Source organism: Motacilla alba, chromosome 27, assembly GCF_015832195.1.
Source record: "Motacilla alba alba isolate MOTALB_02 chromosome 27, Motacilla_alba_V1.0_pri, whole genome shotgun sequence".
NCBI lineage: Eukaryota > Metazoa > Chordata > Aves > Passeriformes > Motacillidae > Motacilla > Motacilla alba.
In genome coordinates this window covers 2660817-2682823 of record NC_052042.1, presented here as the reverse complement: position 1 = coordinate 2682823, position 22007 = coordinate 2660817, and the positions used below count along the sequence as shown (strand labels likewise).

The window sequence follows — 22007 nt, the reverse complement described above, 5'->3', positions numbered from 1 at the left end:
GGCTTCTCACAGTAGATTTTCCCAGCGCAGAATGTCTTCCAGTTCCTTTGTACAGAAAATGGCATCAATATAACACAATAAATTTAATTCATAATAGCAATTAAGACCCCGAGAGGGTGGATCAGCAAGGGAGGATCCAGCCACTGGGGAAGCACTTCCAGGAGCAAATGTGTGAGAGCCATCTGTCGCCTCTCCACACGCAGTGACAGCCACAGCACGGCTCTGCAGCCTACTCAGATAATTCACACCATGGTGAAGGCTTGTTGAAGACATTCTGCAACAGAATATATTCACCAGGGGTTCTCTGCATGAAGGGCATGTGAGGCTCAGCCATGATGGTGCCCAGCAGCTCTGAGCAGGAGGGGCAGCTTGCAGCCTCTCCCTCTCCTGAAGGAAAATGTGGCTCTTGGGTCTGCAGAGCTCTGAGTACTCCCTGCAGAGAGAGTCCTGCCTCCACTGGAGCAGGCTTTCAACAAGCCCAGGGTGGGCAGCAAAAACCAAATTCCTACTGAGAAACCTGGTGAAGTGCTGTCAGAAAGGGGAAAACCCTGCTCCAGGTGACACTGCTGAATACCCTGCACTCCTTTACCTGCAGTCACAAGACAGTGAACTTTCCTTTTCATTCTTCTGCATAAAAATGGAGTGACGTGCGCACATATAAGAAGGCAAAAAAATCACTACAGGCCTTAAAAAACCTGTCAGTGCTGCACAGGCTCCTTTCCCCAGGGAGAGTTGGAGGAAACAAGCATGAGACAGTCACTCATCATTTTGCTTAAGACAAGGCTGGGAGGCCCAGGGATGCTGCAGCAAAACCCACAGCAAAGCTGCAGAACAAAGAAGTGACTGAGCCAGCTCCTGGCCCACAAAATGCAGGAGTCAGATCAGCTGAGGACAGGAGCTGCAGGGATTGCAGGGATTGTCTCATTGGACACCTCATCCCTCCAGCTTTCAGGCCTTCTCTGGTATGTGATGAAGAGGTGGGACCTGATTTCCCATTCACCAGCTGAGTGTGCTTCAGACACACCTTTAGCCCTGCTTGCACCTGGCTCCTGTCCTAGGGGTGCACCCTGAGAGTGGGACCTGTGTGGCTTGTGACCACATGGAGGCATCCAGCTCCAAAGTGCTGACTGGGGCTGGTGTGTCCCCGGGAGCACGGCTGGCAGGGGTGTCAGAAGGCCAAGAAGCACCTGAAACCACTGGGTACCTGCATGGCAACCTCCACGCCCTGCACCCTGTCTTTGCTCTTTACTTGTCCCAACACCATGCACAGCACCAATATTTATATACAAAATATGACTGCGATTTCAGCAAAAAACAATCTGCCCCCTCAGTCCATTAATAATCTTGTTTCGCTGCCAAAACATTTCCATTTCCTTTTCTCCGGGCCTTCTTTGTCTTCCTTGTGTCTATTTTTACTGCATTTTGTGACAGGCAGCCTGTCAGTGTGCCATTTAGGTGAATCTTTCTGCAGTGTGGCCAGCAAAATACCAGCAGCAGAGAAGCCTGCTAATTAAAATCACTGCCCGTAATTTATAGATGTGCTGTCTGTGCTCAAGGAGGGATGGAGAGCAGAAATCGCTGCCCTCGCTGCAGAGGGCTGTGAGGCCGGCCTGGGGTCATGCAGCTGCTGCAGAGACTGGTTCCCTGCCCCTGTGATGTCACTTGGCTGGTTCTCTGCCCCTGTGGTGTCACTTGGCTGGTTCTCTGCCCCTGTGGTGTCACTTGGCCGGGACATTGGGGATACAGGGTGCCTTGAGTGCAGAATGCCGGCTGTCCAAGTTTGTAGTGGATATTTTTGCTCCTGACGAGGGGAGAGAATGATGAGGAGGACTCCATTGATATCAAAATGCTAATTAATTACTTTATTCTACTATATTATCCTATGGATCTAAAACTGAACCAGCCAAGCACTCAACCCTGCACACACTGCACTGAATCTCGTGGCTGTCAGTGACAGTCCTGACACACACACACACACCTGGCCCTGAGAGGCCAAGGAAACAGAACGCCATCACTTCGGGTGAACAATCTCCATACTGCATTGTACTTTGGCACAAACACGGGCACAGCAAATGATAAGAATTGTTTTTTCCTTTCTCTGAGGTTCAGAGAATGTGAGACCCTGAAATATTCTTGGGAAGAACCGCGCCTTGCTTTTCTGTCTCAAGAGAAATGCGGGGCTCCACCCGTTTCTGCCGGATTCCGCAGGGAGCAGCTCCCGTTCCCGGGGCAGCCCCGGTGAAAGGGGCATCACCCGGGCAGGGAAAGCAGCGCGGGGCCGGGGCACCGGGCACCTCCCGGAGCCGCCGCGCCCCGGGGCTGGCGACAAGCGGCAGCAGCGGCGAGGGGACGCCCCGAGGGGCGGCGGGGCCGGCGGGGGGCGGCTCCCGGGGCCCGGCCGCGGCGGCTCGGCCCTGCCCAGCGCCGGCTCCGCTCCGCGCCTGGTTGGTGCCGCCGGGGCCGGGGGCGCGGCCAGGCCGGGGCCGGCCCGGTAAAGCGGCGGAGCGGGCGCGGCGGCCCCGCACCATGGAGGGGCACCTGGCGCGCTGCAAGATCGTGGTGGTGGGGGACACGCAGTGCGGCAAGACGGCGCTGCTGCACGTCTTCGCCAAGGACTGCTACCCCGAGGTGCGGGAGGGCTGCGGGAGGGCGGGCCGGGCCGGGCTCTGCGCCCCGCATCACCTCAGCTCACCCCCGCTCACCTGTGCTCTCCCCTCCGTCCCCCAGAGCTACGTGCCCACCGTCTTCGAGAACTACACGGCCAGCTTCGAGATCGACAAGCAGCGCACGGAGCTCAACATGTGGGACACCTCAGGTGCGCCGGGGGATGCGCGGGGGTGGCGGCGCCGGCCTCGTCCCTCCCGGCGATGGGCTCCCGCTCCCGGAGCCGCCGGGCCGGGGCAGGGACAGGGACAGCGGCTCCGAGCCCTGCGAGCCTCCCGGGGGCCCCGGGCAGCGCCGGTCCCGCCGGGCGGGCGCTCCCTTGTCCCCGCAGCGGGGACGGCGAGCAGCGGGAGAAGCGGCTGCGGCTGCAGCCCTGAGGCCGGGGGGGAGCGGGGAGGAGGGAGAGTGCTGCTGGAGGAGGGAGCCCGCAGCTCGGGAGGGATGCCCTGGCGCTGCCACAGAGCCTCTGGGGTTCTCTGGCGTCTTTTTGGCTCGGTTTGGTTTTGCCTCTTTGTGCCCTCGGTCGTGGTTCTGCCCAAAGCGCCGGGCACACCGAGACCCGTCCCAAACTTCGTGTCTGCTCGTGCCACAGTGGAGGCGTGAGTCGCAAGAGGAGTTCGTGATGCAGAGCTAATAGAAATATTGGCATCCCACAAAGTTCACACGCACTTTCTAATTTACCTTCGGGTCCTTTTGTACAGGCAGTGCAGCTGAACGCTGTGCTCTGCTGATGAATATACATCGTGTGCTTGCTGATGGTCTTCCCCACATTCTCTTAATTGTTGGAATCCTGATGATAAATGAAGACCTCTCAGTGTCCAAGAGCAGTAGTGAATGAAAACGTGACCTAGGACTTTCTTTTCCTGTTGTTCATTCAGATTCCTTGCTGTAATTTTGCATTCATTAAATGCCAGCTATGGGATTAGCATAGCTCTACCCAGAGTAGTGGCTTTCCTGAGTCTCGGACTAGCCCGAACATGTAAAATATGTTTGAGTCTTCTTCTGGAGTAGCTTCCTGACCCAGGAGACCTTGCTTTGCTGATTTTTATTCCCTGAGAAAAAAAAGGGACTTCAGTTCAGCTTTGCTGGCAAGCTGTGTGCTGTGATGTGAGCCATGAGGACGCTGGCTCCTGGGGATGAACTGTTGGCTCGTGGGGCTTGACCAGGAGCTGTGCTTGAAGCACAGAGTGCTGGTTCCATGGAAGCCCTTGCAGGGCGGTTGCTGCTGGGCTGGTTTGTGTTTGGAGACTCAGATGTGGCCGCAGTGAAACCATCCTGGCTGGTCCAGGCTGCAGAGGGCTCCTTGAAGCTGCTCAGGGTGCTCCAGGACTCAGGGGTGGTCGACCTCAGGTGTCACTAGGGTGCACATGAGTGTTCACCCACAGCTCGTTCACCCCCATGGCTGGAGGAGTTCAAAATGTGGGCTCCTGCAGCCTTGCAGGGGGATGTGCTGGGTTATCTTTGCTAGGCACTGAGTGGCTTTGCTCTTGAGGATCTGTGTTTGATATAAAAAAACTTCATCTTTGCAGGGTGTAGAAGCACGTTTGAAGCGTTGTTTGCTTTTTAGGAATCCTCCAGAATGATGTGCTTTGGTCTTACAAATGTTTAAAGAAAAGGACATGATAAAAAGTCCTTAAAGGATGTATCTGGCACCTGCATCTGATGCTGTCACACGTTCATTTTTCCCCCTGCGACAAAAGATGTTTTTCCAATATTTGTCTCTGCAGCCAAAAACAAATGGACTTTGATTCTTTCTCTTTTCTCCTGTGAAAAATGTCAGACCTTTTTAACAGCTTTGCTGTAGATAGAGTTCATCAGGTAGTTTTCCAGATAAATTCCCTTTGATTTGAAATATACAGGAGCTAGCTCTTAATAAACAATCCTGCAAAGCACTAGACAGCAGTTTTCCCTGGTAATCAAACTGAAATTTTTAGCTGTACACTGCAAACTGCTGTTGAGTTTTCACTAGCCTTCAGAGGCCCTTATAAATGGGAGCTTTGGCAAAAGAAGTTTTGCACAATAGTGAGTTGAACCTGAGCTGAAGGGGTCAGGAGCAGCTCATTGCCCACCCCAAGGAGCATGACAGGCATTGGTGGGCACTTCCCCTTCTCTCTGGCTACCTACTCTTTCTTTTAAACTGCTTTTCATATAGGGGTTTATTGTTCATGATAAATTCCATCCCAGCAAGAGTGAAAAAGGGTGATCCTGACATGAGGAGGGGAGCACTTTCTATTTTAAATGCTCTCCTTCTCTTAGGTAAGTGATTGGAACTGAAATTCCCTGAGAAATCAGCAGAGACCTGGAGAGAGGAGGTGGATATTATTTTTTTTTTTTACTTTTTAATTAATTTCCCTCATCCCATACTTAGTTGAGGAAGCAGTTGCAGACTCTGGAAGCTGCACAGAGTGAACTGAGCATCTCTCAGCAGTTGGTGATGGGGCAACTCTGGCCTGGAAAACTCCCTTTGTGAGGACTGAGTGTGGCTGCAGTCTACCTGGCCACTCAGCCTGGTACCAGGTAAGCCCTGTACAGCCCAGGGTGTTGGTTGCTCCCTGTGTCCTGTCACCCTGTTGGAAAATGCAGCCTTTTGAAGGAAATTGACCCCTCCTAAGTGGCAAACACAGGCTGTGACATTGGCAGCTGGCAGGCAGGAGCTCTCACTAAAGGAATATTGACAGAGTGGATGGGAGTGATGGAGGACTGAATGGCTCCCAAATTCTATTGAGACCTCTATTTTTCTTTAAATGCCTTTTACCTCTTTGTTTTCTGGGGCTGGAGGGTGACTCTGGAGAGTTTCCAGCACTGAGAATCCTTCATAAGGGTGAAACCTGTGGTGTCCTGACAGGGCAGATGCTGGGACTCAAATGGGACTTAGATCCAGGGAGAAAATCCCCTTGTCCAACATCTGCAGCTGCTGGTTGAGTTTCGTGTTTGTTTTAATTCGTGTCCTAGCTCGGGACACACCATGGGAGTGAAACTGCTTCAGATGCCACATCACAGCATGTCAGGAATGTCCCATGCCTGCTGTCCCCGGGTTCTACATGCTGTTTGCTCGAGCCTCACCTGAAAATCAGTTTGACATCCTTGTCTGTGAGGGAAGGGGTGCAGAGCCTGCATGGGGCAGGCATGGCAGCAGCTCCAGGGAGCGGCCATGCCCTGGCACCTCTGCTCATGAGCCTTACGGAGGGCACTGTGCTTTGCTGCTCTTCTTGTTCCCATTCCTGTTCTGGCAAATTCTTTTGGCTGCCTGTTGGCTGAACGCGCTCAGCACAGAAACAACTCCTCTGCACGGGGCTGGGATCCTGTGGTGGGGGAAACTCCTGTTCAGTGGGATGTCTGATGGCTTGGGAGTGCTGTTCCCAAAGGGCTGGGTGCCTCCCTGAGCCGGAGTGCTGTGCCCAGCACCGTCAGGAGGAGCTTTGTTCCTCGGGCAGGTGGAGGAGGGCGCACGGCTGGTGATCATTAGCGATGCTCCCAAGGAGTGGGCGAGTTTCGAGTTTCGTTTGAGTGCGTCAGGTCTGGGAGGGAGCATGGGTTACCCCCAGGGCATGCAGGGGCAGGGAGCTTCTCCTCAGCAAGGCAATACCGCTTTCCCCGTGGGATCAGGGAGTGTCCCTGGGTCTGGAAGTGGAACCACTGAGGTGCTCAGCAGGTCTCTGGCAGAGAGAGCCTTCAGTGAGCAGGCTGCCCTGCTGCCCAGGGGACCAGGACTGCCCTGCTGCCCAGGGATCTGTGCCTGGAGTGTTTCCCACCATGACCTGGCTTTGCCAGTGCACCCAGTGCCCACTGGTGCCACAGGTCATGGTGGGAATGGCCAATGCCCAGCAGACTGGCCCAATGCCCCACTGTTCTGCAGTTTCCCTGGCACTGAGAGCAAGCAAAGGGAGAGAGGAGCTCAAGCTCTGCTGCTGCCCAGTGCCCTGGCAAGGCCCGGGTTGGCAGCACTGGTGCTGGCAGCTCTGAGGCTTTACCCTGTATCTAGGTGGACTTTTTGTTCTGTTCTCAATAATAAGGGTGGAGAACTTACACTGTGCCTTGCAGCCTGGGCCGAGTTCTTTGCTTTTGGCTCACCCCCCACGCTGGGAGGCTCTGCCTGCTGTGCCTGTGGCCTCACAGGGCAGGCAGAGCCGGGGGTGACCTGAGGCATGAGCTGCTTGGTGAATCTTTTGCTGATGCAGGCTCGGCTGCAGAGTAAAGCTGCCTGCTTCTGGTAGGGACATCTTTGCCAGTGCTCAGTGAGAGACCCAGCCTGGCATTGTGCCTTGCACAAGGTCACTGCTGCCTTGGAAAGCTGCTGGAGGGGACTGTCCTTGGTGGAGGATCAGGATGCAGCGTGGCAGTGCCTGCTGCAGCCTGCAGGGTTGCAAAGGTCAGTGCTCGCAGGTTCAGCAGTGCCCCGCTCAGCTCAGAGCAGAGCTGTGTGCCTGCCAGCTCTCCACAGCCACTGTCTCTTCAGCAGATGTGCTTTCAAGACAAGAATAACACTGTGAATTGCAAATCCCGCTCCGCCTTCCTCTTTGCCTGTGCTCAGCAAACAGTCTGCCTTGGAATGGCCTGTGTGGGAACCCACAGGCTGTGATAACAGATCCTTCTTTTAAGGGAACTACTGAGGAATGTTGATGAGATTAGAGAGCTGAAAGGGGCTGAGTTTAGCAATGGCATCTCCATGGATGCTGGGGCTGTCTGTGCCTGGATTCCCAGCGTGCAGCTCCAGGATTGCCATGGCTGCCTCTTCCCAAGTGTAAGAACAAGTTCTGTCTCAGAAAGACTTCACTCTGAGGCAGACAGAAAATGTGGAGCTGCCCTTTCCATACCAAAAGAGCTCCTCCCATGCTTCCTGTTCAGCCTGAGAGCCTAAAACCAGCATGCTTGTGTTGTGCCTCAGCACAAATATGTAGTTAATCCTAAAAATACGTGCAGCTGGGTCACATTCTCACGCAGGTCAGCAGCCAGTCAGACAGAACTTTAAAGGGCTGCAGCAAAAATGCTGATACTGAAGTGGGTGGAGGATGGACCTTGAGAAGACGTGACAGGGCATGACAGGGCAGGGCAGTGCCCAGGAGGATCACCAGTGTGGGGGCATGCTGCAATGCTGTGTGGCTCAGGGATGGAGGCTGGTTCTGCTCTGATGGTCCCTGTGGCATCATCCATCCTTTGTCTCCTTCAGATCTGAGAGGCTCAAGCCTCTGTGGGGCCATGAGATGTCCTGGGAGTTGTGGGGGTGCTGAGGAACATTGCCTTTAGTGACAACTGGCTGACCCTGCTGGCTGCTGTGACAGTGGACAAGGAAGGATGTTCTGTGGGGTGGGTTTGTTCCCGGCTCAGGGGCAGACCCCTGCCCCACAGCCCAGAGGTGATCTGCTCTCTCTGCTCCTCTTGCCCCAGATTCTGAAGATAGAATCTCCACTCCATTAAACTTTGCAAGTGTACAGGCCCAGCCTTCCCTGTGGGAAGAAACCTTATCTGGCAGCCAAACGCTTGGGGAGGGATCTGATGCCTGTGAACAGTAACCCTGAAATGTGCAGCAGTGCACCAGGGTTGTGTCCATGCAGCCCTCAGCCCTGCTCCCCGAGGCAGAGTGTGTGCTGGCTGTGCTGCAGGAAGCTGTTGCCCCTCTAGGTCCCTGCTGTACCCTGCAGAAAGGATGACAGGCAGGCTGTGGCCATGCCAGCTGCCCTTGTGACATGGCCAGAGTGCCAGGAAGGGGCTTGTGACCCCCATTTGTCTCCCTGCTCAGCTGCTGCAGGCACGAAAAGGCTGGGAGGGCTCCTCCTGAGAGCTCTGCAGACCCAGTGCTGCCATGGCAGGCACCCTGTGCTGCTCCCCAGGAGCTCTCAGGGCTCCTCACAGGTGCTGGAGGGAGGTTTGCATCTGAGCAAGCTTCTCTGACCACAGGCATGTGTGAGGCAGGACACAGGACTGGGATGAGGCAGAAGAGCTCGGTGCCTGCCTGAGCTGGGGATTCCTCCACTGGTAAATCCAGCAGAACAGCCTCCTCCTGAGGGGCAGGCTTCCAGTAATAAGATCTGGAGAAGGGCCCAGAAATGCCACCTCAGCCTATGCAAATCCCATTGCCTTCATCCTGAAGGTGTGCCAGCTGGGCTCTTTAGTAATTCACTAATTTTTGTAAGAATTAGGAGCAGAGGTTAATTGTCCAAACTGATGAGCTGGTTTTTTTCAGCTGTGCACTTCCCAGAAGAGTGTTTATTCCATGTCACAGAGCAGTTTCCTCCTTTCCTATACTTCAGGGGCTTGCAGTGATGTTGCACAAGCAAGACAAATGTCAAAGTTCAGCCAGGACAGAAGGTTCTGGAAGTCCTGGGGCTGTTGATTTGCTCCTGCTTTGGCAGCTTTGTCCTCTTGCTCAGAGTTTGGCTGAACCCTGGGTGGGATCTATGTGGCAGAGTGTCATCTCTAAAGGCTGCTGCTCATCTGGCACCTCTGTGTGGGGAGGTGACCCAAAACTCTTTGTTTTGTTTTGTCAGTGTAGACCTCCAGAAAGCTGGGATGCGTTTGTGTTTCATTCCACCAAGGCTGCTCTTGGCAGTCCCTGCAGGAAGCAGCACGTGCCTCAGCATTGCTGCCTCTTTGGGGAGAGCTTACAGTGAGCCCCCCAAGTGTGCTGCTGAGAGATTGAGGCCTTGGCAGTGCTCCTCTCTGTTTTAGCCAGAGCTGGGCTGTGGGAGCCCCTTGCAGAGCACATCATGGCTCTGCGAGCGCTCAGGCTTTCCCTGGTGTTGGATGGAGGGTGCCCGTGTGAGGAGGCTCATCATCTCTGGAACAGCTAATAAGGAACAAATGAAGATTAGAACCATGTTGGTGGAGATGAAACAGCACATTTCTGTCCCCTGCCCAAGAGTGGCAGCTCTGAGCTTCAGTGCCAGGCCCTCCAGGATCTACCAGCCAAGGGCAAAGAGGAGCTACTCACGCTTGTATTGTAGACAACAATGTGAATTTTATTTTTAAGCTGGTTGTAGGCTTGCTCCAGTTTTCTCTTTAATCATGAACAGATGCACTTAGGTCCTGTTTCTTGCAGACCTGGATGCCAAGTGGGAGAATGACTCATGCAGTAAAGGAAGGCTGAATCTGCAGACACACCAGCCTTGGGCTCTTGTGTGTGTTTGGAATTGCCAGACTGTCATCTCTGGAGTGTCTTGCTGGAGGATCTGTAAGGTGTCAAGTGCTCATAGTCCATAAAACTGAAGAGCTAGAGTTGAAGGCTCTGGCTTTTTTGGATTGTTTAGGTGGGTTTTTAGGGGGTGTTTTGTTGGTTTGGTTTTATTTTTTTAAATTGTCAAATGCAATGAAAAAGTAATAGGTGCAAAACAGAATTTCCTGATTCAGTAGAGATGTGTCCAGAGCAAACTGGGGATTACTTGGCTGGCAGCAATGCAGCTCCTCTGCCCCACAGGGCAGCTCTGAGGTGGGCAGAAGCTGCTGCTGCTGGCTGGGAGCTGAATGCCAGCTGAGGTGTGCCAGGGGTGACTCCTGCTCTTTGGAGCTGGAGCAGAAAGGCAATTAAATGTGAAATGTGAAGCAAATGTTGATCTCATTAACAATATAAGGTTCTTTACCTCGTGCTTCCCTTCCTCAGCACGGAGGGAAGTCTCTCCTGTGGTCCCAGGTGATGAGAGCAGGATTCCTGGCTCTGGGGTGAGCCCGGGGGGGTCCTGGGGGATGGTGGGGGGCTGCAGCAGCCTGTGGGCTCTGCTGAGGGGCTGGCTGGCTGCTGAGGAGCAGCAGGTTGCTATGATACAGTTTGCTGTGGCAATGTCTGTGCTGAATGAGCCAAAGCTGCCCCTACAAAAGGAGCATTCCTTGGCTGGGAGGGGGTAGATTTATCTGAAGTGTTTATGTAAAACTGAGAAGCTGCAGGGAGAGGATGTGCGTGGGAACGTTTCCTCCAGCACCAGGGCCTCTGTCTGGAGGCAGACAGCTCTGTGTGCATGGGGGAGAGGGCCGGGCTCAGATAAAGGGCTGGGCTAATTCCGGCATGCAGATCAGCCCTGGATCTCCTGTCCTGTGCTCTCAGCCCGTGGCGAATATGAGCCTGTTCAAAGGGGAGCTCGGCACTGCTGTGCTTGGTGCTGCCTGTGAAAGCAGCCCTGGGCTGGGCAGGGCTGGCTCTCCTGGCTGTGCCATGGGGAGTGCTGTGCCTCTGCCCGGGGTGAGCTGCAGCAGTGTGAGCCTGAGGCGAGCTCAGAAACCTCTGTGCCCGGGACCCTGGCTCACCCTGCCTGCCTGTCTGGCATCCCTGTCCCCAGAGCTGCCCAAGGTGCCACAGGGACTGGCTCCCTTCCATTAGGGAGCTTGACTTTTCCTCTAGGAGGAGGCCTGGGCTCTGCAGAGATCAGGATCTGTCTCCTCTGTGCTGATCCCAACCCCTTCCCTTCCCAGTGACTTGCATCTCTCCCCAGGAGGAGCAGGGGCTGCAGGTGCCTTTGCTCCTCTGGGCCGGCTGTAAGAGCTGGAGACACCTGGAGCCAATTTTGCTGGGAATCCAATAGCACATCAAATCCAGGCACCTTGCCCTGGCTGTGTGGGAGCGACAGGGGCTGGGGGGTCTCAGCCCTGGAGCTCTGCTGTTGTTGGTGCCATGGTCTGAGCAGGATGGCCAGGTCTCTGGCACTGGGCAGGGTTTGAGGAGGCTCCACAAAGCCCTCAGCCTGCCCCATGAGGGCTCTGGGCAGAGAGAAGAGTCTCAGGCTCTGCTCCCCAGGTGTTTGCAGAGCCCCTGCTCTGCTGGGGGACTGTGTCCCACTCTGCACCTCAGCTGGGAGCCTCTGTGCACACAGGACCTGCAGAGAATCAGCCCGTTCTCCTCTGGTGCCCAGCCCAGGCAGATTTCCATCCTTCCAGAAACATGAGCCACCATCATCCATAATTCATCAGGTGCTGAACTTCATCGAGGAGCCACCTGACACCTGGGCTGCACCCTTCTCCTGGGCTGGGAAAGTGCCAGCTCCAGACATCCCGAGGAGCTGCAGCAGGAAGCAGGGCTGGCTTCCTCAGCCTGGGATGGCAATCCTGCTTTTGGAGGAGGCAGATTCAACAAGGACTCTCGTGTCTCTGTTTCCTCTTCCCATAAATAAAATCTGCTTCTCACCCCTCCAGGAAATTTCAGTTATTTATCTTTGCAATATAAAACCAAACTAGTGTTTTTAAGCAGCAGTGAGGCTGATTGCTCCACGGCTGTTTGCTGAGGTGTCTGCACTCCCCAACAGAGTGCAGTGCAAATAAAAACGCTATGGCACAGTGACTTTACTGCCTGAAATTTGCATTGAAGGGGTGTGTGTGTGTGTGTGTGCACATGTGTGTAGTAGAAGCACTGCAGGATTCAGGCTGGGCTCTTTGCCTGCTCACAGAGTTCCTGTGGAATGCAGAATCATCTCCTTCCATTTATAGCTCATTCACCAAATCCTGTCACTTCTTTTATACACCAAAAAGAATCTGTCTGACTTTTCCCAGCACAAATCCAGAAAGAAGGCAATCCATTTTTACCTGTCACAAATTCTCACAACCTTTTGTGAGCAGGCTCTCCTGTATAAAGATAGCAAGGGAGGATACAAACCAGCAGCAGCAGCATTTGCTGTCTTCTCTCAGCCACACCTTTCTGCTGTGAGGGGTGCAGCAGTGGCATGCCAAGTGATGGAATCCAGGTGTGAGTGCTGAGCCAGGCTGAGCCCTCCTGTGTGAGCAGCATCCCCAGCAGCACTTGCCAGATGCTCACGAGGGAAGGATGCAAAACTTGCCCCTTCAAGAGGGCAACTCTGTCAATAGGTAAATTTAAGAAAACAAGGACAAAACCTCTGACTTCCATGCCTAAACAAAGGAACTAAAACCCTCTGCCACTCCAACTCTGGTGAACCTTATGGTGTGTGGCCACTGGTTGTTCTGGTTTGAAAGCAAAACCAGTGAGAGACTCCAAGTCAGAAATACAATTTATTAGGAAAAGGAGAAAAACCAAAATCCATGCAATAATACAAAAGTAAAACCACTGACTGAGTCAGAATACAACCTGACACCCTCTGGGTCAGGGTGTTGGATATAGCAGTCCAGTTGGAATGGTGGCTGCAGTCCTCCTGCAGTGCTGGGTGTAGTTCTGTTGGAGCAGTGATCCTGCAGGATGTAGTCTTCTTCTGAGGATCCAGTGGGAAAGGCAGCTGTTCCTCTGGAAATCCAGTGGAAAGGCTGCGCTGGTGTCCCAAAAATCTCAGATTCTATCCAGGTAGGAATGCTTGGCTCCTCCCTCTGGGCAGAGCACCTCACAGTGGGATGCTGTAATTTTTATCAGCCATGCAGGGACAGCCCATTAACAGCAGATATCTCCCAGCAGGGAGGATTGGTTGTGGAAGAGATAAAGAAAACTGCCCGATTAACAGAAGATAACTGCCACACCTCTAACAGATGGCAAATAGAATACACACATTGCCTTGCAATCTGGGACACTGGTCAAAAGCTTAGGTTAATGTCCTTTGTCTTCAGAGAGCAGTCTGCACCTTGAGGTCTCCAGTTGTTCCTGGAATTAAAGATCTGTGCCTGGTGGAGAGAGCTGAGGGTGCCAGGCTGTCCCTTGGCCCAGCAGCAGGGGCATGGGACCTGCTGGGACCGTTGTAAACAGGCAAAATGAAATTAAAGGAGGCTGATGACTTTAAAAAGGAAAAGTGCCTGTTCATTGAAATTTGGAACAACAGAAGATGAGGCCCCAAGGTAAGCTTGAGGCCTACACAATGAGCCAGAGGTAATACTAACAGTTTGGTGCAACAAGGTGTTTCTCTGGACACAAAGTATGGTAGAAAGACCTCAGTTGCTCGGCACCTGGTTTTTAAAGTCTCTCAAAGGTGCAAGATTTTTCAATCCACTTGTTGATTGGTCCTTTTCTCGGTTGTCGGTTGTTCCATAAGATGGCGCATTCCTGGCCAATCATTCTGGAATTCTGAGGCCTCGTTGGCTGGCTAGTCTTCTAATCACAATCCATACTAATGTTATCATCTCGTGAGGAAACTTTTTAGAAAATTCTCTCACCCAGACCTCCCTGCCCCCCTCTAGGGGGCACGCACTCATGTTACAGCACATTTAACTCCATAACTTATTACTTCATAACTTATCACATCAGTTAGGTATTATGGTGGCGTTTACAGGGGTCTCAGGATGAGGGAAGAGATGAGAATGTTGACTCTATGTTTCAGAAGGCTTGATTTATTATTTTATGATATATATTATATTAAAATGTTGTATTAAAACTGTACTAAAAGAATAGAGAGAAAGGATTCATCAGAAGGCCAGACAGGAATAGAAAGGAATGAATAATAAAGGCTCGTGACCGACCAGAGAGTCTGACCCAGCTGCATTCTTGATTGCTTATTAAGTAGAAACACCTCACATGGACCAATCAAGGAAGCACCTGTTGCATTCCACAGCAGCAAATAGCTCTTTTTTACATTTCTTTCCTGAAGCTCCTCAACTTCTGAGAAGAAAATCCTAGCAAAGGACTTTCCTACAAATATCGTAGTAACAGGTATAACAATCTATTACATCAATTTGACAATTCAGGATAAAATGACATCATTGATAATTCATAACCCCGGCTACGAAAGCCAGCTTTATTTATAACAGTTTATTTATAACACTTTATTTATAACACTTTATTTATAACACTTTATTTATAATGCTCCTCCCCGCAGGCTCGGCCTATTACGACAACGTGCGGCCCTTGGCCTACCCCGACTCGGACGCGGTGCTCATCTGCTTTGACATCAGCCGCCCCGAGACCCTGGACAGTGTGCTCAAGAAGGTGAGTGCCAGCAGCCACAGGGGTGCTCTGCCCCGCCTGGGGGTCCCCGTGCCCCGAGGGTCCCGCCAGGGCCCGGAGCTCCGGCCCGCGGCCTTGCCTGGAGGACGGCCCGGGGCTCTGCTTGGTCTGTGCAGAGTGCAGGATGCTTCCATTTGGAGGTGTGAAGAACGCCCATCACTTGTTTGTAAGATTTTAAATGTTTAATAGTAATAAAATGGTTATGAAAATAGCAATGTAATTAGAGTAATAAAAGTTTGGACAATTGAGATTAGGACAATATGAGACAATACGAACAAAGAGTTATGGACAGTCCAGGTGCCTCTTTCTGGGCAAATTAAGCCTGAAAAAGGACCCACATTAACAGAGGATTAACCCTTAAAAGCAGCAGCCTGTTGCATATTCATACACCTCATACATGAGGCATAAATTCCATTCAAACACAGGATTCTGTCTGGTCAGTGTCAACTTCTTCCTCTGAATCCTGATGGTGTCTTCAGGGCTGAGCAAGGTGGGAATAAGTTCGTTTCTTCTGATAATGGAGCATTATATCCTCTTCCTCTGCAAGATTGAGGTGTCCTGTGGCTGCTGTCTGGTGCGAGTGCCTCATTTCTCTCTTTTAAAAAAGTATCTTACGTAGCATAGCTTCTATTTTAACATTATGTTATAACCCAAAACTATATTTAACACACTACTTGAGAAAATTAATACAGCATAACTTTTGAACACAACACATATAATATTCATTTTAATATTTGCGAAAAGCCAAACATAAAATACACGTTTTTCACACAAGGAACCTAGGGGGTGGTGGCAGCTTGCAGCATGTGTGTGGGGTCTGTGTTCACACCTACAAATGTGGGGGCAGAGGGAAATGCTGGGCATTTGCTCTGTTTTCCATCAAGACCTTGGAAGGTCTCTGTCAGCAGAACCAGCAATGGGTCTCTGTCAGCAGAACCAGCAATGGGTCTCTGGCAGCAGAACCAGCAGTGGGTCTCTGTCAGCAGAACCAGCAATGGGTCTCTGTCAGCAGAATCAGCAATGGGTCTCTGGCAGCAGAACCACCAATGGGTCTCTGTCAGCAGAACCAGCAGTGGGTCTCTGTCAGCAGAACCACCAAAGGATCTCTGTCAGCAGAACCAGCAGTGGGTCTCTGGCAGCAGAACCAGCAGTGGGTCTCTGGCAGCAGAACCACCAAAGGATCTCTGTCAGCAGAACCAGCAGTGGGTCTCTGTCAGCAGAACCACCAAAGGATCTCTGTCAGCAGAACCAGCAGTGGGTCTCTGTCAGCAGAACCAGCAGTGGGTCTCTGTCAGCAGAACCAGCAATGGGTCTCTGTCAGCAGAGCCAGCAGTGGCTGTGGATGGCCTGCAGCAGCTGGAAGTATCCTCTGGTGCCCGTTTCCAAGCAAGCAGAGTGCTCAGTTTTTTGGCTCTCCCCTCAGTTCAGCATCTGCGTGGTAAAAAAGACAGCAATCAGTTCTCTATAGAGAAATGATGAGCTGTGGTGCTGAATTTGAAGTGAATTTATAAGATGAGGTGGCACAATGCTGCTGGCCGGGAGAGCAGGCAGGGCCCTGAGCCTGCCCTGGCTCAGCTGAGTGGCCGTGCTCTGTGGGAGCAGCTGAGAGTTTTTACCTGCACCTTAGTGCCTTTCAGCCGAGCTGGCATTCCAGCTGGCAGGTCCCAGAGAGCCTCACAGGGCTGGGGATCTGCTGTGGAGCACCCCTGGCTGGTCTCCAGAGAAGGTCCCACACAAGGCTTTCCTCTGAGGTGAAGTCCAGCAGCCCCAAATGCTGCTCAGAGGAGGGAGGGCCAGTGGCTTCCCGGCTGCATCCCTTGGTCCTGGCTGTGCCCTGCTTCCTTCCATGCATTCAGGGAGCTGTGGTTCTGCTGTGCAGGACAGCATCTGGCAGCTGCATCCTGTCCTGGGGGGGCTGGCATCTCGTTTGTGACACTCTCTGAGACACCAAGGCATGAGAAGCACCAGAGAGCAGCAGCTCCCATGGCTGTTCTCCTCAGAGAGCCCCAGGGCTGGAATGGCCACGGCCTGAACATGTCACATTGTGCTGCCTGGCCTCTTGGCCTCTCCACATTTTGCCAAATCTTGTGCTGAAGCAAGTGCCTCTTGCTCAGCTGCTGGGAGGGCTGAGAAGTGGGTCTTTGTCTCAGGAGTGTCCTGGTGGGGGGACAAAGACCCTTCAGATAAATTGGTCAATGGCTCAGTGTTGGCTTCCAGAGCAGGTCCCGGGTACCAAGCAGGCTGGGTGGAGGGAGGGTGTTTCATGTGGCCTCAAAGAATTCACTGCTCAGCTTGGGAGTCAGCAGAATAATAATGCAAGTGAATCACTTGTACCTTAATGAAATACAAACCTCTCAATAATTAGGTGGGGCTGGGAGTTATTTGTCTCCCTGCACACTCTTCATGTGAGTCCACCCTGCTCAGTGTGTGGCTTTCCCTGTACAGCCTCACAGATGTTTTGAGTGCTGCTAGGCAATGTTTTTTGATATGGTAACTTAAAATAAACCCTAAATCCCAGGGGATTTCTTAAGTGCCTCTGAGTAGATGCCTTGTTTCCTTTGGTGCAGGCTCACAGCCTTATGGCAGTGAGGAAAATTCCTAAGACACCATGAAGCTGAAATGGGTTTTAGCTTGTGATATCAGGCAAATAAGGAAAATAACATTTCCTGTCCAAGCCTCAGGCAAAAATTCAGCAGAGGAAATCTTTATTAATGCCTCCCTTCTGATGCCTGGGCTGCTGTACAGCATGTACAGTTGAAGGGGCAGAGGCATCTGAGGGAGTGCAAGCAAGCAGCTCTGCCTTTCATGCAGAACAAGATTTCATGGAGTGGTGCTTTGGTTCTGCCAAGCCTTGATAGCACGACAGGTTCTGGGCTCCCAGAGGTGTCAGTCATGCAGGAAGAGGGTCACAGCTCTCTCCATACACTAGGGAGCCCTGTGTCACTGCAGAGCCCTCTGCCAGGTGTGAGCAGACCTTGTGGCTCAAATCCTTCACATAAATTAGGGTGCTTGAATTCCAGCTCCAAAAGACCTGGATCTGTTCGTTGTGAGGTTGTGCAGGCCTTTGGTGCTCTGTGGCTGCTGCACCATGACCTCCAGCACGCTGCCCAGGGGCTGGGGGTGCCTGAGTCCTGGGGTGCCAGTGTCCTCGGCAAGCAGACCCCTGGAGATATCTAAGACAATCTCCTGATAGAAAATAAGATTTTTCATATTTAGCAGTTGCTTTGGTCTCATACTGGTTGAATGACATTTGGATGGTTTTTGGCACCCCTTCCCCACGAGGTTGTGGACACTGGGCTTGGTGGCTTGGTTTTCTTTCTGCTTCTAATTGCCCAGGGTATACCTTAACCCTGAGTTATGGTAGCAGGAAATTGCTAATTCCAAATGACACTTCAGCTGGGGGTAATCTCTATTTATTATCTGCTTTCTACTTCAGCACCACTAGATAAGTAACTGGGGCATTGACATGCTGCTGGAGCTGTGCAGGTCTCCCCCGGGGGAGGTCACAGGTGATGGATTTATTTACTGCTGCAGACACAGCCTGACATCAGGCATTCACTTTGGGAGCTCTGAAAGGAGTCATTTATACGAAGGACATGGATGTTTGCCCCGGCCTTCTCTTTCCATTGCTGCAATTCCTAATTTCCCTGGCTATAGCTATGCTCTGAATATCAGAATGTCTTTAACAGGTGGCTCCCAGTAGTGAATAGTGTGTGAGTGTGCAAAGAGCTCTCCACTGGCCCTGTTGACCCTTGGGGTCCCAGATCTGAACCCCAGACTGTGTGGCTGCTGTTGTTCCACAGCCAGGGCTGGCCTTGCACAGGGGAGCACCCCTTGGATGGGGCAGGTTTGCAGGGCACAATCTGCAACAGGGAGCATGAAGGGTACTCTGGCCATTCCCATCCTTGACCTTGGCAGTCATTAAAGAGCCCTGATGTGCTAATCAGTGTTTGAACCCTGTTTGGAAAATCCACACCCACCAGAGCCTGTCCTTTCCTCCGCAGTGGCAAGGGGAGACGCAGGAGTTCTGCCCCAACGCCAAGATCGTGCTGGTGGGCTGCAAGCTGGACATGAGGACAGACCTCAACACCCTGAGGGAGCTCTCCAAGCAGCGCCTCATCCCTGTGACACACGAGCAGGTGGGTTTGGGCAGTGCCCACGAGGGGAGAGCTGTGCTCTGTCACCCGCTGCACCCAGGCCCTGGGCTGCAGATGGTTTGGTCATGGCTTGAAGCTGCTCGTGTTTCCACCACTCTTGTCGCCAGCTCTGGAAGACCCAATTCCTGCTGCTCTGCTGAGCAGCCACCCAGTAGCCAAAAAAGTCATTCCCCAAAGCAGGTGGAAGTGCCTGATTTGCAGATTGGGCTGGCCAAAGGGGAGTGTTGTCCTGCATCTCCAGTTCAGTGCAGCTCTTTCTGCTCCCAGTGACTCCCGCTTGGGTTCTGCGTTGGGGCAAAACTGCAGGGGGGAAGAAACCACAGCTGGGGGCTGAGGGGCTGCTGCCAGTGGCCTCCAGAGGAGCCAGGCTGGTGACAGACCCAGACTGGTGCAGGGGCAGCTGCACTCTGTGCCAGGCAAGCAGGGTTGCCCAGGTATCTCAGAGGTGGCACCGTGTGAATGACAAAGTGCCAGTACCCCAGTGTGGCATTCACATTCTCTGAACAGACAGAGACATAATTTTCCCTCCCTGGGTTTTTCATAGAGAAGCACAGAGAGTAGAGGAAACAATTCTTATCTCTACTTGCTGCTCCTGTTATTTTTGCTCATGTGGAATGTGTTAGGAAGATTGCTTACCTAAACTGATTTGTCAATTAGATTCTGCTGAGGATTATTTTGTTTCCTTAAATAATTGAGTCAAAGTTGTATCCTGGCTGTCTCAGACAGGATTTTTTCTTTAGTATTCTTTTAGTATAGTATCTCTTTAATATAGTATAGTATAAAATAACATAGTATAGTTTTAATAAAGCAATTGTTCAACTTTCTAAATCAATAGAGTCAGATACCAATCACTCCCAAACGTTAGAGTCACCCTACATTCCACAATACCCCAGTATAGGAATGTGCCCCCTGTTGACAGAGTGACAAAACTATTCTTTGTCCCCTTAAAAAGGAAATATGCCCAGAAGTTTCTCTCCTCAACTGGGTGAAAAGACATCTCATAGACCTGGGGGACTTCACCTCAAACTTAAGGATAGCTAATTGGACAGGAGCCAAAAAGTCCCACCTGAGCAACTCACTAGAAAAAGAAGAGAACAAAGAAACTAATTGCTTTTGTGAGGTGTTTTACCAGGGGCTCCTGCACTTGGCTCGTTTCTTCTCTGTAAAGAGTTTGTTATTTTGCCTTTTATTAAAACCTTTTTGTTTCCAGCACTCCCACAGAAGCCGTCCTGCTGTTTTATGCCTTCTAAGGTAGCTGAGCTATCTTGGGTGTGAAATAGATCTCCAAGAGCTTATGAGACCTGGCTGGAGGAGACTCATATTTCACCCCAGGGCCCAGAGGTTGGCAGCACTGCCTGCCCAGGAGGCTGCCCTCACCTCTGGAGCTCTCTCAGAGCCTTGCACTGCTGGGGAACTGCCGTGTCCTCAAGGTGCCACTGGCAGGGCTGCTGGCTGGGTGGCTGCTGCTCACTGTGAAAAACGCCAATCACTTGTTTTTAAAATGTTAAAAGTTTAATAGTAATAAAATGGTTATAAAAATAGTGATATAGTTAGGGTAATAAAAATTTGGACAATTAGGATTTAGGACAATACGAGACAATAAGAAGAGTTAGGGAAGGTCCAGGTACCTCTTTCTGGGCAAAATAAGCCCGGAAAAGGACTCCTGTTAACAGAGGATTAACCCTTAAAAGCAGCAGCCTGTTGCATATTCATACACCTCATCCATGAGGCATAAATTCCATTCAAACAGAGGATCCTGTCAGTGCCAGAGGCTGGCAGCACTGTCTGCCCAGGAGACACCTCTGGAGCTCTCACAGAGCCCTGCCCTGCTGGGGAGCCGCCGTGTCCCCGAGGTGCCACTGGCAGGGCTGCTGGCTGGCTGGGTGGCTGCTGCTCGGTGTCCTGACCCTGTCCCCTCCCCGCTGCTCTCTCTGGCTGCAGGGCAGCGCGCTGGCACGGCAGATTGGGGCAGTGGCCTACGCAGAGTGCTCCTCCAAGGTGTCGGAGAACAGCGTGCGGGACGTGTTCCATGTGACCACGCTGGCCTCGGTCAACAGGGTGCACAAGAACCTGAAACGCAGCAACTCCAAACGGGGACTCAAGCGGGCGTCACAGATGCCTGGCAGGACAGACTTACTGAGTGACACAGAGATCAGGAAAGACCGAGCCAAGAGCTGCTCCATCATGTGAAAAATGGGCTGTAAATAACGTGTGTGTGTTGTCCATTTGTACAGGAACTGGCTGAGACAAGGGCGTGGTGCTGGCTGCAGGAGCTAGCCTGCCTTTCCAAAGCCTTTCTCTCAGTCTCTAGGGCTGAGCAAAGGTGCCAGCTGCAAGCAGGGCTGCACGAGTCGCCCTGCACTGTGGAGACTTCTGGGCTGGCTGCTGCTGTGCAGATTGCTTGGGATGAAGGAACCACTTGGCAGAGGAGTATTCGGGTGCTGGAAGGTCTGTGACTGGGTGGAACAAAGTCAAAGGGAGCGATGCCGTGTGTGTGCGCCACCCTCCTGTACCCAGAGCCCAGGCCCTGCCCCTGTGCAGCTGTACAGCACACCCAGTGTGGGCTGGGGGCTGTGCGGGACCTGGGCTGGAGGCAGGAGGGGGATTGTGAGCAGCAGAGTGTGATCAGGAGAAGGTATTCTTCCAATCTTCCTTCAGAAGGGAAATGATGTTTGAGGTGATGCTGCCCTCGGCCAGGTTGGACAGCAAGTGCCATGGAAGGTGCAGGTCTGGGCCAGAGCTGGGAGGGAGGGCTGGGAAGGAACCTTAACCTGAGGAGACACCACAGCAGTCCACCTCCTGCAAAGAAAACAGACAGATGTCTGTTCCCCCAGCATTTCAGATACTCGAACTGCATCTGAAACGCAGCCAAGTGGATCTGGCTCCAAGGGAGAGGTGTGTCCCAGTAGATGCATCCTGAGAATCGTGGTTCCCTCCAGCAAGCAAATGCCTCTGGGGAGCTTTGCTGACACCTGGGCACTCCCTGGGCTCTCCCCCTGTCCTGCACACATGGCTCCCAACAGTAACTGCAATAACAATCCATATCCTGCTCCCCACCCACTTCCAGCTGCAGATTGTGTTGCATGGTGCTGTGTTTGTCTGGTATTGATGAGAAAAATGCCTTTATGCATATCTGCACCCTGTCTCTGCTGTGGCAGTGGGAGAGGAGGTGCTCCCTGCCCTTGTGCCTTGCTGTCTGGCCTCCTCCCAGCATCTCCCATTGCTTCTGCTGCTGCCCCTCTGAATGCCTTTGATGACAGTATTAGCCTGGGCTTAATGTCACATGGACACTTTATGGAAAAATAGAATCTGCTCTGTTGCCAGATCCAACTGTGTCTGTGGGCTACAGGAAAAATAAACATGATTGGAAAATC

The 22007-nt window shown here is 52.4% G+C and overlaps 1 protein-coding gene across 1 annotated transcript; it reads left to right on the top strand.

Moving 5' to 3' along the window:
* The first annotated feature begins 2404 nt into the window (after positions 1 to 2404).
* On the top strand, positions 2405 to 22007 carry RND2 (Rho family GTPase 2). The gene is made up of 5 exons (XM_038163252.1): positions 2405 to 2628; positions 2728 to 2815; positions 14349 to 14458; positions 18481 to 18615; positions 20575 to 22007. Exons 1-5 carry the CDS (start codon positions 2527 to 2529, stop codon positions 20821 to 20823), a joined length of 684 nt encoding a protein of 227 aa, XP_038019180.1. The 5' UTR covers positions 2405 to 2526; the 3' UTR covers positions 20824 to 22007.